This window comes from Trachemys scripta, chromosome 3, assembly GCF_013100865.1.
Source record: "Trachemys scripta elegans isolate TJP31775 chromosome 3, CAS_Tse_1.0, whole genome shotgun sequence".
NCBI classification, from domain to species: domain Eukaryota; kingdom Metazoa; phylum Chordata; order Testudines; family Emydidae; genus Trachemys; species Trachemys scripta.
Genome location: NC_048300.1, coordinates 80,871,809 through 80,899,249, shown reverse-complemented (window position 1 = coordinate 80,899,249; position 27,441 = coordinate 80,871,809). Strand labels below are relative to the sequence as shown.

At 43.3% G+C, this 27,441-nt stretch overlaps 1 protein-coding gene across 4 annotated transcripts in view; it reads right to left on the bottom strand.

Annotated features, from left to right (window-relative positions):
• Nucleotides 1-7,104: 7,104 nt before the first annotated feature.
• FRMD1 (FERM domain containing 1) overlaps nt 7,105-27,441 on the bottom strand; it is a 75,147-nt gene continuing 54,810 nt past the window's right edge. For 3 of the 4 annotated variants that reach the window (XM_034765193.1, XM_034765192.1, XM_034765194.1), the window contains 7 exons: nt 25,268-25,333; nt 25,005-25,073; nt 24,665-24,839; nt 15,537-15,872; nt 15,269-15,397; nt 13,647-13,726; nt 7,105-11,306 (listed from right to left, as the gene is read on the bottom strand). In XM_034765193.1, the coding sequence (XP_034621084.1) occupies nt 11,016-11,306; nt 13,647-13,726; nt 15,269-15,397; nt 15,537-15,872; nt 24,665-24,839; nt 25,005-25,073; nt 25,268-25,333 (1,146 nt within the window). In that variant the 3' untranslated portion in view covers nt 7,105-11,015. The remainder of the gene's footprint in view (nt 11,307-13,646; nt 13,727-15,268; nt 15,398-15,536; nt 15,873-24,664; nt 24,840-25,004; nt 25,074-25,267; nt 25,334-27,441) is intronic. The other variant, XM_034765195.1, reaches the window with a different exon arrangement.

The following is a 27,441-nucleotide window of genomic DNA, read 5'->3' as shown; positions in this document are numbered from 1 at the left end:
AATTGATATGCAAACTAGACACAATCAACTCCGGTTTGAACAAGGACTGGGAATGGCTGAGCCATTACAAACGTTGACTATCTCCCCTTGTAAGTACTCTCACACTTCTTATTACACTGTCTGTACTCGGCTAGCTTGATTATCACTTCAAAAGCTTTTTTTCTCTTAATTAATTGGCCTCTCAGAGTTGGTAAGACAACTCCCACCTGTTTATGCTCTCTGTATGTGTGTATATATATCTCCTCATTATATGTTCCATTCTATATGCATCCGAAGAAGTGGGCTGTAGTCCACGAAAGCTTATGCTCTAATAAATTTGTTAGTCTCTAAGGTGCCACAAGTACTCCTGTTCTTCTTTTTACAGACTCAAGTGAGACTGGTAATTTAGGAAGTACTCTAGCTCCCGCTCTGCCTATGTTATATCGCAGTATACACTACTAGATGCAATGGGAGAGAGAGACATCAGATCAGGAGCACTGCTGGGAGCCAGGTTACAGCAAGGACAATTTTCATTCTTTCATATCTGTGCACAAAGGGAAAAAAAGGCATTTTGTGACAAAGCCCCTGATTAAACCAAAAGACCTAGAAACAGGCTTTCAGGGTCACAGTGCAGCATGGGGGAATAATGCTTGTAAGAGTGTATGAAAAGGTAGATTTATATTGTATATAAACAGGTGTTGCAGAGTATTTAGGGAACATTGCAGCATTAGGATGAAAATCCTATTATCTTTGCAATAGAAGAATAAGGTGCTTTGCTCTACTGCCACATGACAGGTCTAATTATAAACTGGCATCCTGGAAATAAACTCATACAAAATTCTTCAGTAAGGTGTCCAGAAAACCATGGGTCAAATTCTGCCCCCAAACACATGGGAGCTGCTCCCACTGAAATCAACAGTTGCTTCATTTACACAGGGAAGGGAAGCCAATGTATCGTCCCTGATCTTGCAATCAGATCTGCACGGGCAAAGCCCCACCCCCCACGCAGAGACCCAGCATATTGGTCTATGCCTGCAGAGCTAATTGCAAAACCAGGACTTTAGTAATTCTAGTAAAGTAGGAGTGGCTAGTAAATGGCTTGGCGTGAATGTACTTGGATTGAGAAGTTAAGAGGTTCAATATAGTTGTGCCTGATAATGGCTATTATAAATCCTTATTTTCAGGGATTTATAATAGTATGATAAGAATTCCTTCAAGGCTGACCATTGACCCAGTGGGCTACATTTTCAGAGGGGAAAGGTTTGGTTGAGCATGCCAAAAATGCACATGAAAACACACACTTAGATGAGTGTAGCATTAGTACAACTGTACATACCAGCTGATCAACTATTGTAACTAGTCACTGATGCATGCATTTAGCCAACCTTCACATGGCAACATGGATGAACAAGTACAAGGACCATTTTTTTTTTTTTTTTTTTTTTTGTGCAGGACAGCCTTTACTCTCCATTTTTAAAAAAGTTGGCCCAGAAAGTTTCAGGCCAAAATTGTATTTTATTTCAAAGTTACAAGAAAAGGTTCAGCTCTTTTTGAGTTAGACAAAAGATTAAAGAACTCTGCAGTAAACAAACAGATAAGCCCAAGCTGTAGAACTTGTATCTAAATCAAATTTACCAAGAGTACCCTCCTCAAAGTGTAAGTATGTTCAGATCCAAGGTTTTGCTATTGACCCAGCTATTAAAACTACAAAACCAAATATACATCACTTTCATGCCACCTTGAGTGCTGAGAGTTTGGAAGGCTAAAATGATCGACAACATGAGAGCTGGTGCCAGTTCTCTAATGATGACTAATCGCTATCTTGTTTGCAATTTTGGTAGTTTATTTTACTCGCAAATGCAGTGGGTACAATGCAAGGTTTTCAGAGCTCTGAGCACTGCATATACCCAGGGCAAAATGTTAAGAAGCTTTTCTGTCTTGAAAACCACTCCTACATTAGACATAATTGAAAAGGCAATAGTCACTGCCCTGGATAATTGCTGTAACCTTGGTTTCTCCCTGTACTTGCAGTTTGAGATACTGTGAGTCTTTGCAGAGGGCAAATGTGGAGTTCCAATCTATAGGTAGATCCATGAATGAATGGAATCCACTGTATTTCTCAGGTTACTAAATATCATGGCCACAAACTCATTGCACCCTCCTCCTCCTCCACTGGGGCAAACTGCCACATATTGTTGCTTCTACTCATTCGGACAAGGAAAATAACACAAAGTAAACTTATCTTTAATGTGAACCATTCCTGCTTGTGGCAGGGCAGCAGCCAAATGGTGTGGATGTGGTTGGAACCAAAGTTCAGTCCTTATATTTAGTGGAGGCAGAAGGACTGAGGGTTGACAGTGACCACTAACTGACCTGAAGAGAACCACGCATTCCAAAATTGATGATTCAGACTTTTCTTCCAGCTTCGGTCTGGCTTCTCTAGAGAGACACTGTCTGTCCAAGTCTATGTGTGTGGTGTGATACTGTGAACTACTGTTCAGGGCAGTGGACACCACTGAACTGATTTCACTTGAGAGCCTGAGACTGAACATGAATGGAAGTTTCAGGGAGCAGGGAATAGGAGGTGAAACAGATACTGCAAAGCAAGTGTTACCAAATACCCTTGAGTATCTGAAGCAATAGTGCTAAAATCTGTTCCACTGGCTCATGTCCTAGGCAAGGATAAAGAGAGAGCCACAAAGTTTCTGATGAGGAAACTAGTTTGTATAAAAATTCAGAAGACTTCCTCACTCTGCCTACCCTAAGCCTTTGTCCAGTGCATAAATCAAATCCTTTTAGCACAAAATCCCACTGACTTTTCCTGATGGCTACATTTAAAAGCTTCTAGGTTATTCCTGAAAATGTCTATTTGAGTTACAAATGTCATCCAGCAAAAGTGAACAACATTTAAGAATGTATATTACTGTGACCTGATACATCCTGACAACGTATTTATACCACACCACGAGAAGTGCAGCAACAGATACAACTCTAATAAGAGTTCAATGAGATGATGTCAGGGCACTGAAAGGGTTAGCATACCTGCCTTTATATACTAAAAACAGAAAAGCCCTCCATGCCAGTAATACTGGCTGCAAGATCCTTCCTAGTCAGAGCTCTGTCCATTTCAAATACAGAGTCTCTTACATCAGTGAAGTAACTTGGCAGAAGTGGCACAATAGTGGACCATGCCCTTTTGTTCTCTCTCGCTCAGTCCTCCTCTGTCAGGGCTGCACACTCCCTCCTCTCTGGGTTTAGATGGTGTTTTGTGTAACAAGTCTTTTTATTGCAATTCGAACAAAAGGGTCTTTTTCTCACACTTTGGCAATACCTGCATAGCTTGTCATGGCAATAAAAGTCTCACTGAAGTGACTAAACCACACGCTTTTGCCATGAGCGGTTTTTGTTTGATAGACACTAGCGCCCTCTTGTGCTTCAAATGGACAATGCCAGTTACTTGTTCCTAACTATGTTTATAGGATCCTAGGAGGAGAACCAGCTTTGCATTTCAAAGATCAGCATGGTAGATGGGTGGGCCTGCAGGACACTGTTTTGATAGCATAGTGAGGAGGCAACAGATCGTCAGTCAGGGTATAGCCCCAGGATTTTCCCTTGTTCCAGAGGAGCATTAAAATCTTGCTGCTGTAGTTGAAGCTGGTCAAAAAATACCTTTTTAATTTAAAGTTCACTTGTGTCAAAATTTCTCAACTGAATGTTGGGTTTGTTTTATGAAAAAAATGTAACTAAATTCAATTTTCAAAAACTGAAAGTGTTTACTAAAAAGTTTGCAGTTCCCAGTTTGTCATTGAAAATGATTTTTTTCCATAAAAGATTTTCATTAAAACCATGGTTTTTTGACACACACATTAAAAATTGACCAGATGGAGCTTCAGTGATGTGTGGGTCTGCAGTTATACCTCGGGGAATACTGCTATGTTATTTTCAACTGTATTGCTTTTCACTAACTCTGGCCTCACAGCAGAATTAGGGTGACCAGATGTCCCGATTTTATAGGGACTGCCCCGATTTTGGGGTCTTTTTCTTATATAGACTCATTATCCCCCACCCCCGTCCCGATTTGTCACACTTGCTGTCTGGTCACCTTAGAGCACGAAGACCCTTACACCAAAAGTCTCATGTTCCCCTGAACATGACTTACCTCACAGAGGTGAATATTTCTTCACCTGTCGCTTCATTGGAATTGAGGTGTGGAGGAATTGCTTCTGCACTCAAAGGCCTCTTGTGCAGTGCTGCCAAGCGCCCTCACCTTGAAAAGTCTCTAGATGGTGCAAAAAAAAGGTTTTGAGTTAAATGCTGGGAGTGGTGGTGAGAGCTTGTGGAAGCATTATGGGTACTGCATGGCCGAGGGTTGGGCAAGAGGCTGTGTAGAAGACAGGGTTATGGGTGACAAGGGGGTAGTGTCAAGAGCTCTATAAATGCCAGAAAAGTGGTGCTGGGTACCTGGGAGAAGCAGGGTGCTGGGGGATGAAGGGAGCACTGGGGGATGGGTGTCTAGAGGGAGGCAAGGGGCTGATAGATGCTCGGTGTCCAGGGAGATGCAGGGGCTTGGATTGTGAGTGTCTGGAGGAGGCAGGAGGTGGGTGCTCCTGGTTCACTCTCACCCGTCACCTCCTCCCACTGCATGGCAAACTGGGATTAGCAAGGAAGCTGAATGCTGGGGAACTGCATACACAGCAGGCTGCAACAGGAGCCAGGGAACTGCATGTGAACAGGCTGTGACTGGTGGATGTCACAACCAGGTTCAGGTCTATGCATAACGTGTGAGGAAGCAGCAGAGACTGGGCAGAGTGCTGTCACAGAGGAGCCCCAAGGAGACATCCCATTTACTGATCCTGGCCTGGAAACCTGCAAGCTCCTATTTGCTTTTAGAACTACACCCGAGGAGTCCCTACCCTCTATTGGGCTGTCCTCCTCCAGGATCCACATAGGCACTACTATTGTTTTACCTTAAATTGCTACTGTACCTCAGATATTTGCAACATTCCTTTTTCTGCCAGCCATAGTAAAATACTTCTTCATTTACCCACAGATCTGAGTGGAATGCTCTAAGGCTATGGCCTAGCCTCTGAAGCACTTCTTGTGTTTGCCTCAAAGTCATGGTACACTTTGTACGCTATTAGTACCTTAGAGGTTTGGTGTATCTATATAATAAGATTCCAGGATTGTCACTCTGAAGTCTAGAATGTCTGTTGAGTTAGCATGAAGCAGAGGAAACTGCTCCAGGCATAGCTGAGAGCTCTTTGTTCAGAACATCATCAGGTTCCATCATCACTGGGATTCACAGTGTTACCATCCAATTTTTAAGTTCTCAGCCTACACCTATGCGACAGCGAGCTATGTAGCTATGCCATGCGGAAAGTCTTAGACCACTGTGATATCAGAAGTAACTCAACCAATCACCGCCCTTACTGCTACAGCTAATTTGCATGGAAGTTTGTATGAGCAAGACTGCACAAATGGTGGATTACTTGGCCGAACTACCAGTTCTTCAAAACCACCCACAACAATGTAACCAGCATACTCATAATCCCAAATGTACATAGCCCCTCCCCACTGCACACACAGCTCTCCCAGCACAACCCACACACAAATCAACACAACAATAACCACAAACATCTGAAGCCTAGAATAGCTGTTGAGTCACTGTGAAGTGATAGCAACAGATACAAGCATAGTTGAAAAGTTATTTTAGTTGAGAGTATCATGGGGTTCAATCACCACAGGGGATTCAGAGTCTGTTATAATGCAATTTCTCAGCCAATTTTGGCTTAAAAAAAAAAACAACTAAAAAACTAAAGCCACAGTTATTAATTCTGTCCATGCAACATCACGGGCTTTCAGCAACTAGTCATTACAATACTTCCCTACTTCACAGGGAAGTACTGTATATTTATTAAATGTTTGCAAGATGCTCAGATCCTACAGTGATGAATCCCATAGAAAAGTCTACCTCTTCAAAGAAATGGACAAACAACTAATACTGACAACTTCACTGCGGAAGGTCAACAACACTTATTGGCCAATGCACCACAGCAGACAAATACAACACTATGGTCTGGCAGATGGAAGAAAATTGGAGATGGCAGAGGCCTTCTGAGAAGTTTAATGTGGAACTAGAGAATCCCAATATGGAAAAAAATCATTTTGGGAAAACTCAGTTTGGAACTAAGAAAAGAGAAAGGAAATAAAATATTTCTGGGGGTAAAGAGAAAAACCTGGGGAGGAAATGATAAAATAAGTACAGTAGATATTACAGAAAGATGAGACTTTAAAAAAAATCTCAATCATGAGATTAGGGATGTTACTGTACAAGAAGTGGTCAGAGGGAAACCAAAAATATAAAGAAATACAGCAGCTTAACTCATTGGGTGCGCAGAAGTTAGCAGGAAATTAATTTGCCAGAGAAAACTACAGCAAACCACTCAAAAAGCGGGAAATTTGAGCAGCCACTAAGCTATTGGCATCTCTTCAAATGACTTATTTTTGTCCTCAGAGAGCATGCAAATTTTGTAATTAAAAAAAATGAAATGCAATTCATGCTCTGAGGAAAGAGACAGGTTCCTTACACATGGCAGCTACTACACCAGCACCCAGATGCTACAGGAAAGACGGTTCTTTAGAAATGCTCTGAGTTCGATTCGGGTGGCAGCTGATATCAGGATGGGGAGATGGTCCTCACACCACTGGGAATCTTCCGCAAGCTCTGGTTCCTGGAGCAGCAACTATCATATCCACAATCATCTAGAACCAACACCTCGCTCTTGTAGAGTCTAAATTTGTACATTTAGGCCCCAATTCAATACCCATTAATCTTTCTACTGATTTTAACCAGAGAGTTAGACTGGATCCTGAAAACAAGACATAGATGGATTTGGAAACACTGCCATTGTAAAAAAGCTTACTCTCTTTCTGCCAGTCCCCACTGATAAAAACAGTTACTTTAATGATTTGACTAATGAGTTTTAACTTGTGTGGGCTCTGGTTTAATACATACAGTGAAGAAATCCTCATCAGCAAGTCAAAAAACTTCCTCAACCCAAATGCCTCTGGAAAGAACGTTATTTACATCTACACCGTGAATAGTACTGTGAATCCATTCAAGTCTGTTTTTCTATCCATCCTTTATTACAAGTGTACATATATTTATATATATTTAAATTTTTAAAAACAAAGATTCCTTTCATGGAAAGGAGAAACTTTTGCCATTAAAATAGAGTGACTTATACCATGAGTATATTACAGCTGTACAAACATCAGCAGCTGGTTTCATAACATCATAGATAAAATGCTTATTTTTACCCCCTACCACAACTAATCCAAAAACAAATAATAAAGTAGAACTTCTAGACTCAAAGATAACAAAGTACATTACTAGTCAAAACAGTAGTGTCACATGAATACAAAAAGATTGCATAATAGATATTCACAGTGTTTGTAAGATATAGAGCACTCTCAATCTACACAGAAAACGGGTCTATTCTGCCTTTCATATGCATACATCAGTATCAATATGAGCTGCATGTACCAACAGGATAAGACTGCCCAAAGTTTGGAGAGTTTTCTCTCCGCACCAACTACAAATAAATAAATATATACATATATTTACACAAAACCAGCAATTGCATGCAATGGATACACATGCAAGAACTACTTTAACTTTTAGGCATTGGTGTTCCACCTCGTTTGTAAATCAGAGTCACAAACTTAGCACTTTAAAATAGTGGCAGCAATAATTTAAAAATTGTAGAGAGTGAGTTTTCACATCACCTTGGAATTGTGGGTCTTTTTGTTTGTTTCTAACATGCACAAAAATCAGTGATAAAAAAACTTAACTTCACTGTTTGGTGACAGTGATCAGACTGGCACTTTAAAAAAAAAAGTAGTCAACACTTCAGACAGTCTATTAGAAGATAGCAAATATCCAAATGTTAAAGATAATTTATTTATAGAAAAGAGTGAGCGAGCATGCAGCACATAAAATTTTTCCCCAAAGAACTTCTAGAAAAAAATATCTTGCTGGATTTTTACCCTCCACCTCCCCAAAATGAAAATAATTGAAAGCGAGAGTCTTAACAATAGAAGATTTCCTGGAAGAACTGTATTAGAATGGGTGAGTGATTGAGTGAATTTAGCATTCAAGTGACAGCACTGTAGGCTGAAGTCCTCTCTTTAGATAGAATAGACCTACAGCATGGACAGCAAAAGCAGCCCCAGACCCGCACCAGCATTTCTCAACTCTGAGGTGGTCCCTCCAAGTTAAGGAGTGAAAAGGTAAGTTCAGTCTCCATGGATTGAGGTCACTTGTCGGCATGATCCTGGACTGAACCCACTTTCCCCAACTCGGCTGGATTTGACTGGTAATGTACGAGTTAAAAGCTCTATAGCTGTCTAGACTCAAAGTAAAAATAATGAAGTATGATGTAGAGGGGTTTTGCATTTTGCTTTGGATAGTCAAAGTAAACTGATTAACTCAGCATAATACAAATCATTCTAAAGCATTACAAAGTAATAATAGCAATACCAGTGGAATAAAACATGGTTATAGGTGACTGATAGGCGGAGACACACTATCAAAAAATACATATTGGGGTCAGTACTGCATCTATTCGACTCAAAAAATGTATTCAATGACACTACATTAGTGGGTGCAGGATCTGGCCCATGGACACAGTGCTGAGAATGGGGAAATCTCAAATGGTCAAGTTCTACAGTTCTTGAGTTCAACAAGACTCCCAATGACTTCATAGGGAGTTTTGCTCCATCAAGGACTGACCCAAGGTATGGAGTTCCAGAGTTACCAGTAAACCATGAAGATTCCCATACATATAGCAAGTACAACTTTTATTCATGCACTCAAGCAGCCACAAGCTCAAATACGTTCTAAACATTTTCTGACCAAAAGTAGAGAAAAAAAATTGTTTTTTAAAAAAAGTTTCTTGATAATGAAAATACGTTGAGTCAGAGAGAATGACATATTGAGAGCATGCTACATAGCTGCTTTTGTGCATCTTAAGTTTAAGACCACTTCCTTGTCAGGATAACAAAGGATGACTGAAAAAAGAAGACAACACCAACAATCCTTACCTCATGTATAGTAAGTTAAATGTCATCTAACGCAACAGGATAACTGACATTTTCAACAGAGCAATGTTTGATGCAGCTGCTGTTGAGAGATATAGCTATCTGTATGGAAATCTTGTACCATAACTGAGATCATGGGGTTTCTGGCTTGGTTATTTTAATAGTTCATTTGCAATGCAACTGTCCAACTGACTGCTGCCTAAGATGGTAATACAATGCAGTTTTCCATTTGTGCTGGGTTCACAGTGAGCATCTTCCCCTTAAAAGGCCCAACAAACTGACTTTCAAAACTGCAATGACAATTTTAACTGTGGTCTGACTGCAGCTTACATGCATTCTACTATTTTCAACTCTTTAGTGCAGCAAGATTGATACTGCAAGGGGACATTTTGCATTCATTGTGCTTTATTTTCTAAAATAATTATTCTTTGCTGAGGGGGATGCATGGAACATTGATTTGTTACATCATTTCTCTCCATTCGCCACGATGCAAACTGGCCACGGGATTATAGGTGGTTGTGTCATTCCTTCCCCCCCCCCCCCGCCCAAGTACTGCAGGGGGGAAAAAAGGGGAAAACAACATAGCATCACTTTTGTGAATGAAGGCAGAAAGCATCTCATCTCCAGACCTAATATGAGCACTTTTTATCGTATAGTACCAGCACACGTATCTTTTCACAGAACACTGGCACAGCTCCATAGCACTCAAAAAAACAAACCAAACCCACACACCACTACCTTTGATTCAGAAACAACCACAAATATATATCATCAGGTGCCTTACAGTCTCATCCTTCACCAGCTGAATGCCCCAATCAAAACCAAAACTGGGCATCATCCCTAATAACTACTCTAGTCATCCCCTGAAATCTATTTTCTCCATGTTCGGCCTCCAAAACTCAGAGGGTGAATTCATATGGAATTGAGTTGTTTTTTAAAAAGTGCTGATTCAAGTAAAAGCCATCATCCTTGAACAACTTCTCCAGTCACACTTCTTTCCTGAAAAGTCTATCAATTAGCACTTTTGTCATGACTTCCTCAAAATCCAAACTGCTGGAAGCAGCTGAATCATCCTGTTATTTTCCAAACAATAATGAGGATGAAGACTGTATCTAGGGATCAATAGTGGAGGTTTGTGGCAATAGTTAGTGGCCAGTGGTTCCCACTTCGTTGCTCTAAAATGCAGTTTAAAAAAAAACAGCAGTACAATTGCTGGTATGTTTTTGGTTTGGTGGGGGAGGGAACCTAGAAACAAACCCACAATGGGGCAGATCCTGCTCCTAGTGAAGCCAACAGTGAAGCTTCCATTGATTTCAAAGGGAGCAGGACAGGTATAGATATTACAGAGCTGCAGAAGGTCCATCCCCATTGCTGGTAGGCTGAGATATGTTCTAGGATATGTTCTAGGAGAAAACTGACAGTTGACAGCAGGTACCTCAGTAGAGTGAATTCAAGGGGACCAACACACTGGATTAGTGTAACATTATGGGCACAAAAGGTCAGGAAGTAGGTGGCTTTAAAAAAAAAAAAAAGTCAATGTGGAATCTGTAGTTGCTTTCAGGTAAGTCAATTCAGATGTGCTCTCTGTGCTATTAGCTTATTAGGTGTTTTGGGCCAACTGCCCACTGGTATTTTAAATAAAAAAATTGTCTATTCTATTGGGGCAGTCCACTTTAACTGTGCGCTGGGTAGAGGACAGATATTCCATTGCCAGTATTTTTCTTTTTAATTAAAGTACTGCCCTGTAATAAACTTGCACTTTTGTCACGTTTGTTGGGTTGTGACACTACTTATACATCCCTTAATAGGGTACAAAAGTCATTTACCAATCACCTCCGAGATCAAAAGCAATGTATCATGCATTGATGAGGTATATATAGTAGCTTTTATTTCCCTAATGAGCCGTCTCCTTGGTTAGGACCTTGCCAACTTGGCTACACCACAAACTCCTCCGGCAGCTGGTCTTCTCCCAAGAGATCCAGAGACAGGCAGTTCATGGATCTCTTTCCATAGAGGGCGGACTTGGTTTTGCAGTCTGCTGTTGAATAAACACAGCCGTAGTTGGCCAGCTTATCCTCCAGTGCACAACCAAATGTGTAGCTGTGGGAGGTGTCCGAAGATAATGTGGAGCTTAGCGGTGGATGCCGATGCTTGTAAAGACGGATGTCATCCAAACTCTGGCTGTGCTGGTCTGCGCAGCTCCTGTCTTTAGGCTGTCTCACCTGCTGGTTCAGTAAGAGACAGATGAGGAAATGACTATGAGCTGAAGAACAGCACGTACATAGCCGAAGGATGCTGGTTCCTAATGCTTATCGGAATTTTCTTAAACTGTTCCTGTTACCTCAAACCACCCCCATCAGCTTTCTGAAGGTCATTGTCTTAATGAAGAAGCTGTGAACCATAATGAAATTGTGAATTCACTTAACTGCCCTTCTATTTCATCCAGATTCTGATTTCTGTACACTGTGTCCCCAGTGTCAAGTACAATGAATGGAGCATCTGACAGGCGTAAAGCATGGCCAAAGTGACACTTCCTGGCAGAGCTGGGGTGGTCAGCCTCTGGCTACATATGAAGAACAAGCACTAGAAAACATTGGGATGGGGTCCACTAAAAATTTATGAGCTAAAAGGAAGGTTCAAGAAAGCAACTGTGAAAACTGATGAGCTTTGTGCCTAATTTTAAACACAAATGCCAAGTACAACTAATCCACACGTTACGCAGAAATGGAAAAACTGGCGCAGTGAACCAGTAGTAGCATTTAAAGGCAGACTTCATTTGGCAAAAGCAATAGCGGCCTAGCCTTTACTGAGGAATTACCCACCAGCCCTGGCTCTTGATAGTTATTCTTTAAATTGGTTTTAAGATTAAATTCTAGAAATATAGCATTCAAACAAAAACGCTTACCTTATCAATGCAGACATAAAACTTTGTCCACATATATCGATAGAAATGTTTATTATAAATATATATAATTTTCAGACACACTTTCAAAAGCACTCAACTCTTCTGCTATGCCAGGCTGACCACCCCAGCTCTGCCTTGAGAGAAGAGTTCGAACATAGAGTGCTTTCAAAAATCCTACCAATAATACAGTTAATTCAGTTACACAGCCTTGTATATAAGAAAAAAGGCCCAAAGTCACAAATTGATTATTCGGTATATATGCTGGTAAAAGAGGCAGCCATCAGAAAGAAAAGATCTCTTGAAATGTATTATCAAACCTACATTTAAATCAGAACTATTCTTATAAAAAACTGTTAAGGTGTCTGAATCTGGGGCCAAAATAGATTTAATATCATCAGTGGAAAGCACTGTAAGTGTGTGGTCAGAAACAGATTAATGTAAAAACAGCGTATCTTGGGGGGAGGGATAGCTCAGTGGTTTGAGCATTGGCCTGCTAAACCCAGGGTTGTGAGCTCAATCCTTGAAGAGGCCACTTAGGGATCTGGAGCAAAATCGGTACTTGGTCCTGCTAGTGAAGGCAGGGGGCTGGACTTGATAACCTCAAGGTCCCTTCCAGTTCTAGGAGATAAATTAAATTAATGGAGATATCCTATTTATTTAATTTACTCAACATGTCTGCTCCCTGTGTGTCTGAGTCACCTCTGTTCAACTCGACAACGGAAATAAGTTTTTACTATGGTTTGTCCTGCAGAACCAACGATTTTGGAAGAATAAGTTGGTATCTATTCTAGTCTCATGCATCAATAAAAAAGACTGGTAAACTCCAACTGGAGATTATCACTGTTGACCATGTCCAGTAAGAGGCAGAAAGACCCCAGATTAATTTAAACGAGAGAGATCGAGGAAGTGTTTGCAGATGGAGGTGAGGGGAGGGAGAAAAAAAAAAAAAAATCAGATTTTCTTAGCTGAGCAAGTTTGATTTGGACTCAGAGGGAATAACTGGGAATCCCCATGATAGAATCATATTAAAAAAAGTTTGTTTCTATTACTATAGCCACACTTTGAAATATAAAAAGGTTTAAAGAAGTTTTTAAATGTAAGAGGTTTTTCAGAGGGCATGACAGTATTGCTTAAGACACAGTACGTGCTTTTGCCATACATAGTTCCCTTTTCTCAGAGGCTTGGGGAAAAGAAAACAGACAGAAAAGTTCAACAAACAAGCAGCACAATGAAACAAACAGTAATAATTACAGACGGAGCAAAACCAGTCCCTCAGCTTTGAACCTCTTCCAACTTCAGGAGTGGAGAGGAAATTGAGTTTGCCTCTCAAATCCAAAATCACCCAAATGGTCTTGGCTCTGGGTTTGGACACAAAACTTGGAGTGGCTTATTTTCCATTTCCTTTTTGGAAGCCTAAATCTAAGGAGGACAGTTTGCAAGATTTCAGTCTTGCTCACTCCAAACCTTCTCATTATAATTTGGATCCAAATGCTGCCTCCTCATCCCATCTCTAGTAATAATTACTGGTCAGCTTCTGGTCTGACTTATGCCTGTGTAAATCCACAGTAGCCCCTCTGACTTGTTTTACAGCTGTGTAAAGGAGAGCAGAATTTAACCCAATATCCACAGTCAGATCCATCAGTCTGCTGTTTCCTCTTACCTGATGAAGAGATTCCACACTTTGGCCTCTCATTTTTATCAGTGTGACTTGTACCACAGAGAGAGGCTTCTGCTTAAGGGCTGCAGAGGAAGAGATTCAAGTTCAGATTATAGATTTGCACTGAAACATTTACAGCAGTTCATGTGAAAATAGGGTTACCATACGTCCGGCTATTGCCGGACATGTCCGGCTTTTTGGTCGTCAAATCCCCATCAGGGAAATTCCAAAAAGCCGGACTTGTCTGGGAAAATAGGGAGGGGTCGTGGGGTTTGGATCTGCGCTGGAGCCGGAGCTGCTGGGGCCGGCGGTGCTCGGCCACTGGCCAGCGCCGCTCAGCTGGGGCCGGGGCCGGACGGGCCGGTGCCCCAGGGCCCGATCCGAGCTGGAGTCGCCGGGGCCAGAACCACTCGGCTGGGCCGGTGCCCGTGCCCCGGGGCCCGAGCCAAGCTGGAGCTGCCGGGGCTGGGGCAGGCCGGAGCCGCTCAGCCGGAACCAGGGCCCAAGCCGAGCCGGGCCGGAGCCACCGGGGCTGGTGCCCGTGTTCCGGGGCCTGAGCCAAGCTGGAGCCACTGGGGCCGGGGCGGGCCGGGGCTGGCGCGCTCCGCTGGAACCAGGGCTGGTGCCCCGGGGCCCAAGCTGAGCTGGAACCGCCGGGGCTGGCGCGCTCGGCTGGAACTGGGGCTGGCACCCCAGGGCCCGAGCCGCTCGGCCAGGGGGCTGGACTGGGCTGTGCCTCCTCGCACCCCCCCCTCCGCCCCAGCTTACCTGCTGCCTGCCTCCCTGTTTTAGGCTGCCCGCGAACATTTGATTCGCGGGAAGCAGGGGAGGGGGCAGAGTTGGGGCGGGGACTTTGGAAAAGGGGCGGAGTTGGGGTGGAGCCGGGGCCCCTTGGAGTGTCCTCTTTTTGTTAGTTTAAAAAATGGTAACCCTATGTGAAGAGGCAATTTACAATATATCTCCTCAGACTGTTACAATGTTCAGCGAGTCCCATACCACACACCTCCCTAGCTCATTTGAAAGACACTCACAGATGTCGTTTCAGTCACTAATACTCATGTGTCTTTCAACCTCAGGGCTGAGGCCAAAAGGCCCTACTTTCATATTCACATCAGTCTCGCCCTGCTTTAATGCTTGGAACGGGACATAGATTCATGGGTCAGAAGGGACCACTATGATCACTGGAGGCCTGCATAACAAGGGCCACAGAACCTCACCAAGCTCAACAACCTGTGATTGAACACGTCTGCCTTTCACAATGTACATCAGTTAATTCCTTCGCTGGAAAGGCTTACATATGTTTTCAAGTCACACAGAAGAGATGTTCATGAATCAATTAAAAAAAAAATCTGAGATGGGTAAGGGAAAAACGGAGGCCATTACGGAGGACAGGGATGATGCTGCAGTATAATATAGCACACTTGCATTTCACCTCTATAGGACTTGGCTTCCAATCTGGTCTTAAGCCACAAAGAGAGAGAACTGAACTGTAACACAGAGAGCCAATTCCCAGCACGCCTACCTCGGAATCCCTTCCGGATGATTCTGTGCTTGCCACGCACATCTCCATGAAACTATACGCAACCTTGAGGGGAGCATGGAACGACTGCAGAAAACCACCTCACCTTGACAGCAAAGTGCATCTAAAGCAAGAGAACTGACAGACTCTCCTTCAGCTGCCTCCTCCAACTGGTTTCTCTCTACAGGCTCATCCACAGGCACCTCCTCCGGCTCATCCACTGCCAGCTCAACCTCTGGAAGAGAAAGAAGAGTAGTTAACGTCATGTCTCTGCCCTCCCAAGTCATTTGAAGTTTCATTACCTCCTCCTTTCCATTACAACAGCATAGGACCAGGGTTACTAAACACCACATGCCCCCCCCCCACTTCCTTACCGTCATCCTGAGAGTCATCTTCAGCTCTCCCTTTGCCACCACTGTCAATGCCAGAGCTGCCATAGCTAACTGTCGAGCTGCATGATTTCTCCTTCCGATGAACCCGATCGATACCGAAGGGCTCATCCACTGACATTTCCACTGACATCCTGTGCCTCGAATCTGCCTCAATACCAGACGTGTGCGAGCTGCCGTGGCTCCCAGTTGACTGACGAGATAGTCTATTGTTCCTCCGGCTGCCCCCACTGCTTCCACTGCCGTGGGAGTGCTTATCCGAGGGGTCAAGGTCCATCTCCAGAGTGTCACTGATGTAGGATTCCCGATAACGCTTCTTCTCTATATGGGGGGACAGTGGGGAAAGGAACCAATTGGAGATAAAACAAATTAAATCCAAAGGGAGATCCTAAAATTCATTGATTCTCTTCACCATGACTCCTGCTCTAGAGAAAACCATTGTAAGGAAGGGGGAGTAGAAGCCTCAAGAGGGGCGACTGTCCTGAGTTTAACATAGGACTGTGGTCTGTTGCGGTCTCAGCACGCTAATCAGTGAACGGCCCATAATCTGAAGGAAATGGGGAGGGTGGGCGCAATTGTAGGGGCACAAGGGAATTGTGTAGAAGTGGTAGGCGATGGATGGAGGCGTATGTGAGGCTATGCCCCCACTGGAAACATATCTTAATTGGGTCCCTCCCCACAAGTTTCTATAGTAGATCCTGAGGTCATTCAAACAGGAGCTAGCGAGATGCTTAGCTCTCTACTCCAAACAGACCATCCCCAGGGCCAATATTAAGCACAAACAAGGACCACATTTTCTTCTTTGCTTCAGCCCCTTTCCACCACTCTGGCAGAACAGAGGGGCTGAAAAGTTAACAGATCTCCTCAGCCAAAGATTTCCTCCCCTCCCCCCACGTGCATCAGCTCCTACATCAATCCACAGATTAGATGGTGGGTCTGCAACACTACTGTGGCTCCTTGGCAAAGAGTCCCCCGATCTTCGCAAACAACTCTCACCTCAGACCTGACAAACTCATGGACACCAAACATGACTTGCAGGACAGTTATCCATAAAGAGTAACATCTAAAAGGTATCTACAGAAACTTACCTGTCAAGATTCATATTCATTGCAAGATGTCTGTATGGGTTATACTGCATGTCTACTTTATGGACTGGGAGTGTAAAAAGTTAGTCACCAGGGGATATGTCTCATGATGGCCCATTCAGGCAGGAGGGAGGTGTCACCCCACCCTGTTTAGCCAGTGATGCAATGCAAGGCTCAACTGACTGGCCTTGCTCCAAGACTTTCAATGGAAAGCCAATGGAGACAACTGCGAACAACTGAAACTCCTTCCTAGGAGTAAAGACAAAAACCTGTTTCTGCATAACAGAGAATATGGAAAGGCACTGTGGATCCATGCACTGAAGACATCTTGAGGAACAGGGGTGTTCTCATTAAATACTGGATCCTGATTCCTGTGAAGCCAGCCAGCTCTGCAACGGACTGAAACTTTGGGGGAGGAAAACCTACTTTATTAGATAAGAAAGTTAACTATTAAGTGCAGACCCACGTTCACATTTTACAATTTTTTTGTACTGCAAGTTATCATTTGTTTCCATCACACTCTTGTTTCTAGTAAAATCTCTATCCTTTCAGCAGTGTCGGAGGCTGGGTATCAAAGGGGAACACTTCAAAGGGGCTCGGGGATTGGGGTGCATCTATTGTTAACTTGCAAGGCAAAGAGAGCTGGCATAGCCCAGAGGAGAAGGCTTGAGTGGCTGTGACACCAAGCACCCCTGTACTCACATCCTACACTATATTGTAATAAGCTTTGTACAAAATATGCTGGGTGAGGTATCATTTATGAATAACTCACTGATCATTAATATTCTTCCATGATGCATGTGTGCAATGTATATTAAGTATCAGGACATATGCTGGAATGATTACTAAAGAGTGTTTAAACCAGGTATACTAGGCGGTTGGTAAACAGGTCTGTCTTAGATAAAGGAACTGTGTTTTCCCCATCTCGGAGTTGCTTCCAAAGTACTGTGAAAGAAGGAGAATGTGCTCACATATTGTGTAAACAGACCTGTTAAGCTAACAAGGGGGGGGGGGGGGGAGGCAAACCTCTCTCTAACAATTGGGGGAGAAGGGAGCATGGCATCTGAACCAGCAGGAGAGAGAGGGCAGGTCTGGGTTTTACTTTCCAAAGAGTCCATTTCAAAGGTTTATTATTTCTAAAGACAGGGGGCTGAACCTCAAAACGAGAAGCAATTGAATCAACTGACTGTATACAATATTATTGTATTATAAAAGTGTATTGAGTGAGGTCTTTCCTGGAAGTTAAGGACACACATACATTCAGGGCCGGCTCCAGGCACCAGCTTACCAAGCAGGTGCTTGGGGCGGCCACTTCGGAGAGGGGCGGCACGTCCAACTGTTCGGCGGCAATTCGGCGGACGGTCCCTCACTCCTGCTCGGAGTGAAGGACCTCCTGCTGAATTGCCGCCGCAGATTGCGATTGCGGCTTTTTTTTTTTTTTTTTTTTGGTTTGGTTTGACTGCTTGCGGCGGCCAAAACCCTGGAGCCGGCCCTGCATACGTTGCACAACATTATTGTTCACCAGTAACAATACTATATGGGTAAATGTGGTTTCTTAATGATATTGTGGCCCCAGATTTTAAAACAAAGAGGGAGAAACAGGTTCCCTTCCAGACAGGAGAGAAGCCAGTTATTTACCTGTCTCCTTCATAAATTAAGCATGGTGTGACCAGAAACAATGGGAGCTCCATTTACAGAGAAATCAGCAGGGGGATAGGAAGCTCACAAGAAGAAAACAAAGCAAAACAAAAAAAACAGCATGAGGTCATCCTGCCTCCTGAAACAAGTTCATTGAACTTTGGAAGATGCAAGTAAGGAGAGAAGCAATCTTTGGCATACATCACAAGACAGAGACAAGGGAACAGAACTCTTGTGAGCGGAGAAAGATGGGTCCTTCAACTAAGGGTGGTTGAAATCTCTGGGAAATAAATACAGGTGAGAAAAAATATCTTGAACAAAGCTTGTACCTTGCTAAGTTAAGTTTTAGACTTTTAGATGTGTGTTTTTCAATTTTATTGGCTTGTGACCCTTTTTAACTTTCTTGCTTTTACTTGGTATCTCTTAACCTATGTCCTCTTGTTAATAAATTTCTTTTATATTTACTATAAACCAACTCAGTGCAGTGTTTAAATGAAAGGGTATGTTTATCCCAGTTAAGTCAATAAATTGTGATGTACTTCTGTCTCTCTACAAGAATAAAATTTCTCTGAACTGTCCAGGAGAAGGCTGGACATTACAAAGCACAGGGTTTGGGGCTGGGAGTGAGTTGGGAGTCACCTGGCTGGCTGTAACCAAGGCTGGGGTCAGAGCTGCCGGATCAGGGCAGCATGAGACAAGAATACTACTTGCTGACTGAATATCCCTGGCTGGCTGCTACAGTAGCAAGGCACTGAAAGGCACCGAGCTGCAGGGCAAATGGTGACAACCCAGCTGAGATGGACTGCCTCCCGACCAGACTGTCACAGTGCCTGCAAGGGTGGTGATGTTAGAGAGTGGACACCCAGATAGGCCTAGGTAAGACTCCCTCATGCAGGAGGCAGGGGACAGCAAGGGACTCACACTGTGCTCCACCTATGCCGGAGGCAACAGTCAGCAGGCACATTTTAGTGCAGCCTCAGGGCTGCTGTAAACTATGACAGAGTCAGTACACAATCAGTCCCAAGCCAAGGAGTCTCAACCATCTTTCTCTGTGCCTCCCATTCCTCTACCTATTGTACTTATATAGCCCCCCCATCACCCTAGTATCTGCACACTTCAGATAAACATCCTCACAACAAGTTTCAGAGTAACAGCCGTGTTAGTCTGTATCCGCAAAAAGAAGAACAGGAGTACTTGTGGCACCTTAGAGACTAACAAATTTATTAGAGCATAAGGTTTTGTGGACTACAGCCCACTTCTTCGGATGCATCCTCACAACACTTACATATGAAGTGCAATCCTCCCTGTTTTACAGGTGGGAAATGGGGGCACAGAGAGTTTAAGTGACAGTGGATATTGGGTGCAGCTGGGAACTTGGGCCAAGCACTGATGGGGACTGCTCAACTTGCTGGCTTTTGGAGTCCCCGTGCAGATTTCATTTCCTGGGCCAGCATAATCACTTTATCTTCCCCCTTCCCCCACTCCTGGAAGCAAGATCAGACAGTGAAACAACTTACCTACCTGGCAGTGGGATGGGAAAGGGAGGCAGCATATGGCCCATTTTCACCAACCCCAGTTTGGGGCTCAGTGAATGCTAAAGCCAGCTGTAGTCCACCTTCCTCCAAGGACTTGTGAAGTCTGAGAGGTTGGGGTGGGAGGAGGATGGGGACAATACACCACAGAGCTTTAGGTTTCTTTAGACCAGGGGTACACAATCTATGGCACACATGCCGAAGGCAGCACGCGAGCTGGTTTTCAGTGGCACTCACACTGCCCGGGTCCTGGCCACCAGTCCAGGGGGCTCTGAATTTTAATTTAATTTTAAATGAAGCTTCTTAAACATTTTAAGAACCTTATTTACTTTACATACAATAGTTTAGTTATATATTATAGATTTATAGAAAGAGCCCTTCTAAAAACATTAAAATGTATTCCTGGCACACGAAACCTTAAATTAGAGTGAATAAATGAAGACTCGGCACACCACTTCTGAAAGAACAGGAGTACTTGTGGCACCTTAGAGACTAACACATTTATTTGAGCATAAGCTTTCGTGGGCTACAGCCTACTTCTTCAGATGCACAGAATGGAACACACAGAAAGAAGATATTTATACATACAGAGAACATGAAAAGGTGAAAGTAGCCATACCAACTGTAAGAGGCCAATCAATTAAGAAGAGCTATCATCAGCAGGAGAAAAAAAAAACCCTTTGAAGTGATAAATCGAGATGACCCATAGAAGGTGTGAGGATACTTAACATGGGAAATAGATTCAATTAGTGTAATGACCCAACCATTCCCAGTCTCTGTTTAGACCAAAGTTAATTGTATCTAATTTGCATATTAATTCAAGTTCAGCAGTCTCTCTTGGGAGTCTGTTTTTCAAGTTTTTTTGTTGCAAAATTGCCACCTTCAAGTCTGTCACTGAGTGGTTAGAGAGACTGAGTGGTTTTTGAATGTTATGATTCCTGATGTCAGATTTGTGTCCATTTATTGTTTTGCATAGAGACTGTCCTGCTACTCTGAAACCTGTCACTTCCAAAAGGTTGCTGACCCCTGCTTTAGACAGTCTCTTCAGTGAGTCACTGCTGAGCCCTTTATGCACTCAGACATATGTAAACTACTGTTACATTCCTTTTGCTGGTTTACCTCCCCCGCCCCATCTCTCTCATTCTTCTGCACACCCCGACACCCTTCAGGCATGCCGGTCACCTCAAACCTGTCACTAGTGATTAGTGCTGTGTTTAACTGCACCCACTGTGTAACTGAGCTTAGCGGAAGGAAGAGGAAAGCAAACTCAAGAGTAAGAGGGTAAGGCTGTAGCAGAAAAAGGAACAAGGAGGAAAAAGTGAACCTGAACCAAACCACCAGGTTGGTGCCTGGGTTGCTCGCCACACTCCATCTTTTACCGGTGGGCAACAGAAGTGAACGCAACCTACTGAAGTCCTTATTAACAACCTTTAGGAAGTGGGAAGAGAAGGGGGCTATGCTATACAATGAATTGATTTAGTTTATTTTTGGGTGTAATTTAACATCCGGACTCTTAAGGACTTCAGTCTTCCTTGCAAGGAATGTAGGATGTCCCTGCTCCACCTATCATTAAGTGACATGACCTCAGTCTTCTCCACATTACCTTGAGCTCTGTCTAATGCCTAGAGCTCTGGATATCACACGGATTTCCTAAGGACTAAAAGCAGGTGACTGTACCCTCCTCCCCCATTTTTATACCCACATACTCACTAGTTTGTTTTAGGGAGTTCAACTGCCAAGATAAATAATGGGGATCATGAGCATTCACAAAGTGCCCCCCATCCCAAGACAAATGGATTCTGTGGATTTTTCCCAGAATCACTGTTCAAAACTGCATTTACATGAGGAGGAGCAGGAGCAGGAGGAGGAGGAGGAGATCAGCAATATTTTAAAATACAAGCCTAGCTGGCTGATGGAGTCATTATGCTGTGGCTGTACATACTGTTAACCTTAGGCAACTGATATTATTGCCATGGCTACTGTCTTAGGTACCAAACTGAAATAGACAGGGAAATCAGGAAGGAGTGATCTTCTTTTCCATACAAGCTGTTCCCTGCCACTCTTCCACACACTCCTCACCTTTCCTTCTCAAACCAAACATAAAAAAAAGAAACGTCCCTGTCCCACCTCAGATCCAATCGGTCTCCTTAGAAACTCTTGTCGTCCTACTCCAATGCCATTCAGTCTACTTCTCAACAGTGAGGTGTAACAGACCTCCCACTCCTTCAAACAATCCTGGTTTCCACATTTGAGAGGAACTTTAGTGGCTAAGTCCACTGAAGCAGAAATATTGGACTTTGAGCCACTACAGCTCGTTTTGAACATGGAGAGGGGGAGCTGCTCAGGACACCAGGAACAGCTAGGAACTTAAAAGATCTATCAGGCTTTGCTGGGAGAAGGAACTAATGAAGATGCACAAATGCTGGCTAATATTGTTCAAAAAAAATGTGACCAGGAATTTTGGGTGCCCAACTTAAGTAACCTTGAAGGTAACATTTTCAAAACGTGGAGAGCATTCCCCACTCTGAAAATCATGCCCCTGTAATGTGTCACATCCAAAAAAAATAAAAAAATAATAAAAAAAAAAAATCACTAGTCCTTTTGAAAGTCCTGGCTATTAACTTTGATTTAGATTTTTTGGCTCCACTGACAGAGGGCTTGCAAAGTTAAGTTGAGGATTGTTTTTTAGATTAAAAAAAGTTAAGTTGTATAACAGTGACTGCATATTTAACATTCTGAAGTGTCATCCCCTCCAGTTAGCCATGTATTCAATCATTCAGAATTAATTTTAAATGAATAATACTTAGCACTTACATAGCACCTCGGTTTGTAAGGGTGTGTTAGTATCATTGTCCCCATTTAATGGACATTTGAACTTATTTACAGACAGCAAATATTAATCCAAATGATTATAAATCAGCAGAGCACCAAGAACATGAGGCGTGGAGGCAGAATCATACATTAGGTATTTAAAAACCAACAGAAGCAAAAATAGTATCATGTTTTTATGTACTGTGTATTCTGATGGAGTAGGGGACACCCAGCTGGCTATTAACACTATTATTTCTGCGATGCATACTTTGCAGCTTAGTTAAGATCTGGTGAATTAGAGCAGCCAGACAGGGAGAGTTTCACCCCAGGTGTGGAGTAAAACAGACACATTTTGGTTGAGAGTTATGTTATCTAGGCAACCTGCAATGATCATACTTAAAATGAAAAACAAAAGCCAATTATAAGTATTCTGTGGAGCTGAAAAACTTCTCACTAAATTAAGATAACGTGTGAAGTATTTTGAGGATCAAGGTAGCTTGCACGGTAGGCCGAGAAAGGGGGTTCTGTATGTCCGAGCACTTAGTAGCTTAGGGACTGATCCTGCTCCCATGCTATTAAAAGGCAAAACTCCCAATTACTTCAGCGGTGGCAAGACTGAGCCCATCTGCACCAGGAAATTGACCCATCACTGAAAACAGCTGTCAGCAGGGGTCCTCCTGTATTGGTGTTCAAAGATGTTTAAATGCTAGTATAGGAGATGGGATAAAGCTATTTCAAAACACTAGTCCTGGGGGAACTTACTGCTCACAGTCATTGTCAGCAATGGGTCAATTTTCTTGTGTGGATAGGACTTGAAATCTATAAAAGAAACAGAATTTTTCGGTATGCACTGAACTCCCATTAAAGTCAATGGGAGTTAATGCTCAGCACCTCACAGGATTGAGTCCTAAATAAGCCACAAGGGAATGGGAAAGAACTATCAGAACAGTGTGTGTGTCAAGCAGGTCACAAGTAGAGCCCACTTTGACTCCTGACATTTATGTATTTCCAAACCTGCTGCATTTTGTTTTCACAAATATTATAAGATTTGCCAGACTGGGTTGAGACCAATGGTCCATCTCACCCAATATCCTGTCTGGTACAATGGCCAGCACCAGATACCTCAGAGGAAGGCGCAAAACCTCCATAATGGCAGTCGTAGAATACCCTGCCCAAATGCATTATGTTAATGTTCTAACAGCATTCTTTAGCAGATGATGGTCACATGCCATTGACTGGAACCCATAATCCTCAGTAACCTTCTTTACACATTGTAATTGGGATTAACAGTTAACACAAAAAACAGAACAACACAGAGAAGGACCGTACTAGAAGTGGCCAATGGGTCATCTTGCCCTGTATCCTGACTCAGGATAGCCAATGCTCACTGGTTCAGACAGATGTGAATTCCCCATAATTAAACTCAAGTGGGTCAATACAAAACCACAGGAAGAAGTTGCTTCCTGACCCCTTCTGGGAATCATCTTAAACCCTGAAGCCACATGATTGACAGCTCGTATCATTTTAATTACAATTTATATATTCAGGGTATGTTTAAAGATAAATTATTAGATGTTATGCCCATGTTACAAACATGAGCAATGTGTTCCAGATGGTTATGAAGTAACCTCCTGAATGGCTGGACTCGATCAATCTATAGCAATTGATTAACTCTTTAGCAACCCTTCATAAATGGTACCTTTAATACAGCAGAGTGACCATGATTTATAGCATACCTTGAGTAACTGCAGATCCTATCACAATTCAAATCTTTTTCAGAACTTATTAAAGGTCAAAATAAGGTTGAGCGGACAATGAGCGAGAATCACCACTCACATCAGGAAAGGAGGAAATCTCCCTTTGTTTCCTGAACACAGTCTCTCTAGTGAGAGAAAACCCAAGTCACGCAGTGGGAGTCGTAACCATTTCATGCTAACCAACGGGAACAAACCTGATCCCTCTCCTTCCTCTCACTATCTTCACTTTCGTGACAGAAAGGCTATCAAATAAGAAGAAGCCACTATGAAGTCTGCTCCCCATCACGTACCTTCCGCCTCCTCCAGCTTTCGGATATGCTTCAGCACCGGCTGGATGTTCAGAAAGAGTCGGTGGCTGTTGCTCAGGAGCTGCAGCAAGTGTCGTGACCGGAAAGGGCAACCCGTGTAGTACACCAGCTTCCGGGCAGAGGGCAAACCGTCCGGCTGGATCTCAAATTTTTTCCCCTGGACAAACAGAAGGAGCAATCCCAGAAAAATGAGGAGAGGGATGTTATCAGTCAGTGGCAAAGATCAATACATTTTTATTCACACTAGTAAAGCTTGGCACGGAAATGCAGGCAAGCCAACTGCTTTGCCAGGTTCCAGGCGGCCATATTCCGCTACACTCACCAGAAACGCGAGTTTCCCAATGTGTGACCAGGGGAAGTCATACAGCAGCTGGCTGACATGGTTCACCTCCTGCAACATATCAAACACCCGATGACACAAGGGCTGGCAGATATAAGGAGGAGGGGGAGATGTGCAAGGAATTCACACGCAATCAAGAATGTGAAATACAGAGTCTGGCGAACATAAACGAGACAGGGAGAAGGGAGTGCTGAGGGCTACATGGAGTTAATGGTACATCAATAGCTTTCATTTCATTTGGTTACCTGATAGATGTGAATTCCTTTAAGGGTGAGGCCCAGGACAACTGTTGGGCGATCTTCCTTCTTATCCTACAAGAACATAAAGGTCTGAGGTCAAAAAAGTAGCCCATACACACACAGACCCGCACTGACTGATAGGTACTGTAACAGAGCTGCAGCAAGGTTATCCCAATTCAGTACAAGTTATTAGACTTTCATATCTCCCCCTCCCCCCTTTTAGCTGGGTTTTTTTGTGTGTCCATTTCCTCACTGAAAAACACTGAATTAAATATCTCACTTGTGTAGTTCTTCTCATGCTGGGGTCTTGAGAGTTTCCACCACATACTGAACACCTAAGACAACCTGCAGTCATTGAAGTGGAATCCAATGGCTTTACTGAATTTAGAGCACTGTCATTTATTTAACAAAGCGGTTATTCATAGCCAATCGCCCCTTACTTCAATCTGCTTCCACTGCTATCCCCAGGAACACCCCCACCTGCACAGCACAGAAGTAGAGACTGAAACAAACTGTTATTAGGTCCGCTTGTCCCACCTCCTTGCCAGGGCAGAAAATGTTCCCACTAGTGGCCTTGCTGGAACCTGGAGGTGCAGTTCAGCAGCAGGGGTTAATAAAGCCCCATAGGTGGAATGACTTGGTGTTGGTTAATGCAGCTTTGGATCTAGCTTTTTAGCATTTCCGCTCTGTCCTCAGTATATACTGTAGCATAGTTTTATACTTCAGGCTTTTAAAGGATTATTAGGATCATTATCCTATTGTACCTGTGCTGCACCTTGATGGACACATGTGCTGTATCATTGACACTTCTATTCTATTTGAGATTAGTTGGTGTAAACATGTTCTGGATTCTTTTTATTTCCTTAAGCAACATATACCTCCTAGAGGACATGCCAGTGATAGAGAGTCACACACACCTCCCCTATCAGAGGAGGGGTTGGAATTTCTTGGGAACTAACAAACAGAATAACTCCAAACCATGATATAAAGCTCAGACCTAAACATTAAACTTTCCACTATTCCCATCCTGCACTGGTTAAGATACAGGCCTCATGCAACTATAGTTAACTTTCCTTCTGCTGGGAATGGGGTGGTAAAAGAGAGGGAGGAAGAAGGTGGAAGGCTAATTAAAAATGGTTTGAAAGGTGTCAGCTTTATCTAATTCATAAACTGGCCTGGAGAGGGGAAAACAGGGTAGGAAACAGATGTGAGCCTTGCCAGCCCAGAGACCAGGAGATGTGAGACTGCTCTTAAACTCAGATCTCCCATGAGTTGGCACAATGCACTACCACACAAGCCACCAGCAGCTGGCTCCTCTGACATACTGTCTAAATGGGCTGGTGCTTCGTAATCCAACGATGGATGGATAAACTTGCTCATGCCAGTATTCTTGCCTCTCTGGTGGAGCTGGCAGCGGGAAGGACAATGTGTTGTGGCCATAGCAATGTATGTAACAGTTAACATATGCTACAATTCAAGACAGACAGGAATTCAGGTATTAAGGACAACCGATTTCACACCTGTCATGCCTCTGGACATAAATTGTATCACGTCCTGCCAGTGCGTTTCTTATAGCCTTCAAGTGCAAGCCAGACTGTCTTATGACGATCATTAATGGCATTAGAGTCAAAGCAGGGAGAAGATGAGGGAATGGATGTGGCTTATGAGAGGTTAAATCAACATCATTAGAATCTGAGCCCAAATTGGAATGTATTTCCTGTAGAGAACCTGAAACTTTCTTCTTGATGTTTTCCCCGTAAGTGGAGCATCTCAGAGATTTAATGGAATGAAACAGGCCTCTTAAGCTTTTGGTATCTCCTGGACATAACCTTGCTTGAATGTGACCAGCACAGAAAGACAGACTGGATCAGGAAGCCTTCAAATTATTCAGTAAGCTCTGGCAAAGTGGACCGCGTGCACTCCGGAAAAGCCCTGTGCATCTCCTAGGACCTGGCTTGCCTATGTGGGAAAGGAAACTCACCCAGGGGTGAATATTTGCTCTTGGACTCTGGATATTGTCCTTGCATTTTGACTTGATAAGTGACCTACTGTAGGCAATGGAAGAGGCACCTCCTCACCTCCCCATCCTGTAACATCATCTGCCTGGGAGCAAACAGCAATTGAGGAGACTGGAGGGGAGGGAGTAGGTGGCAAAAAGGAAATAAAATAACTAAATAATT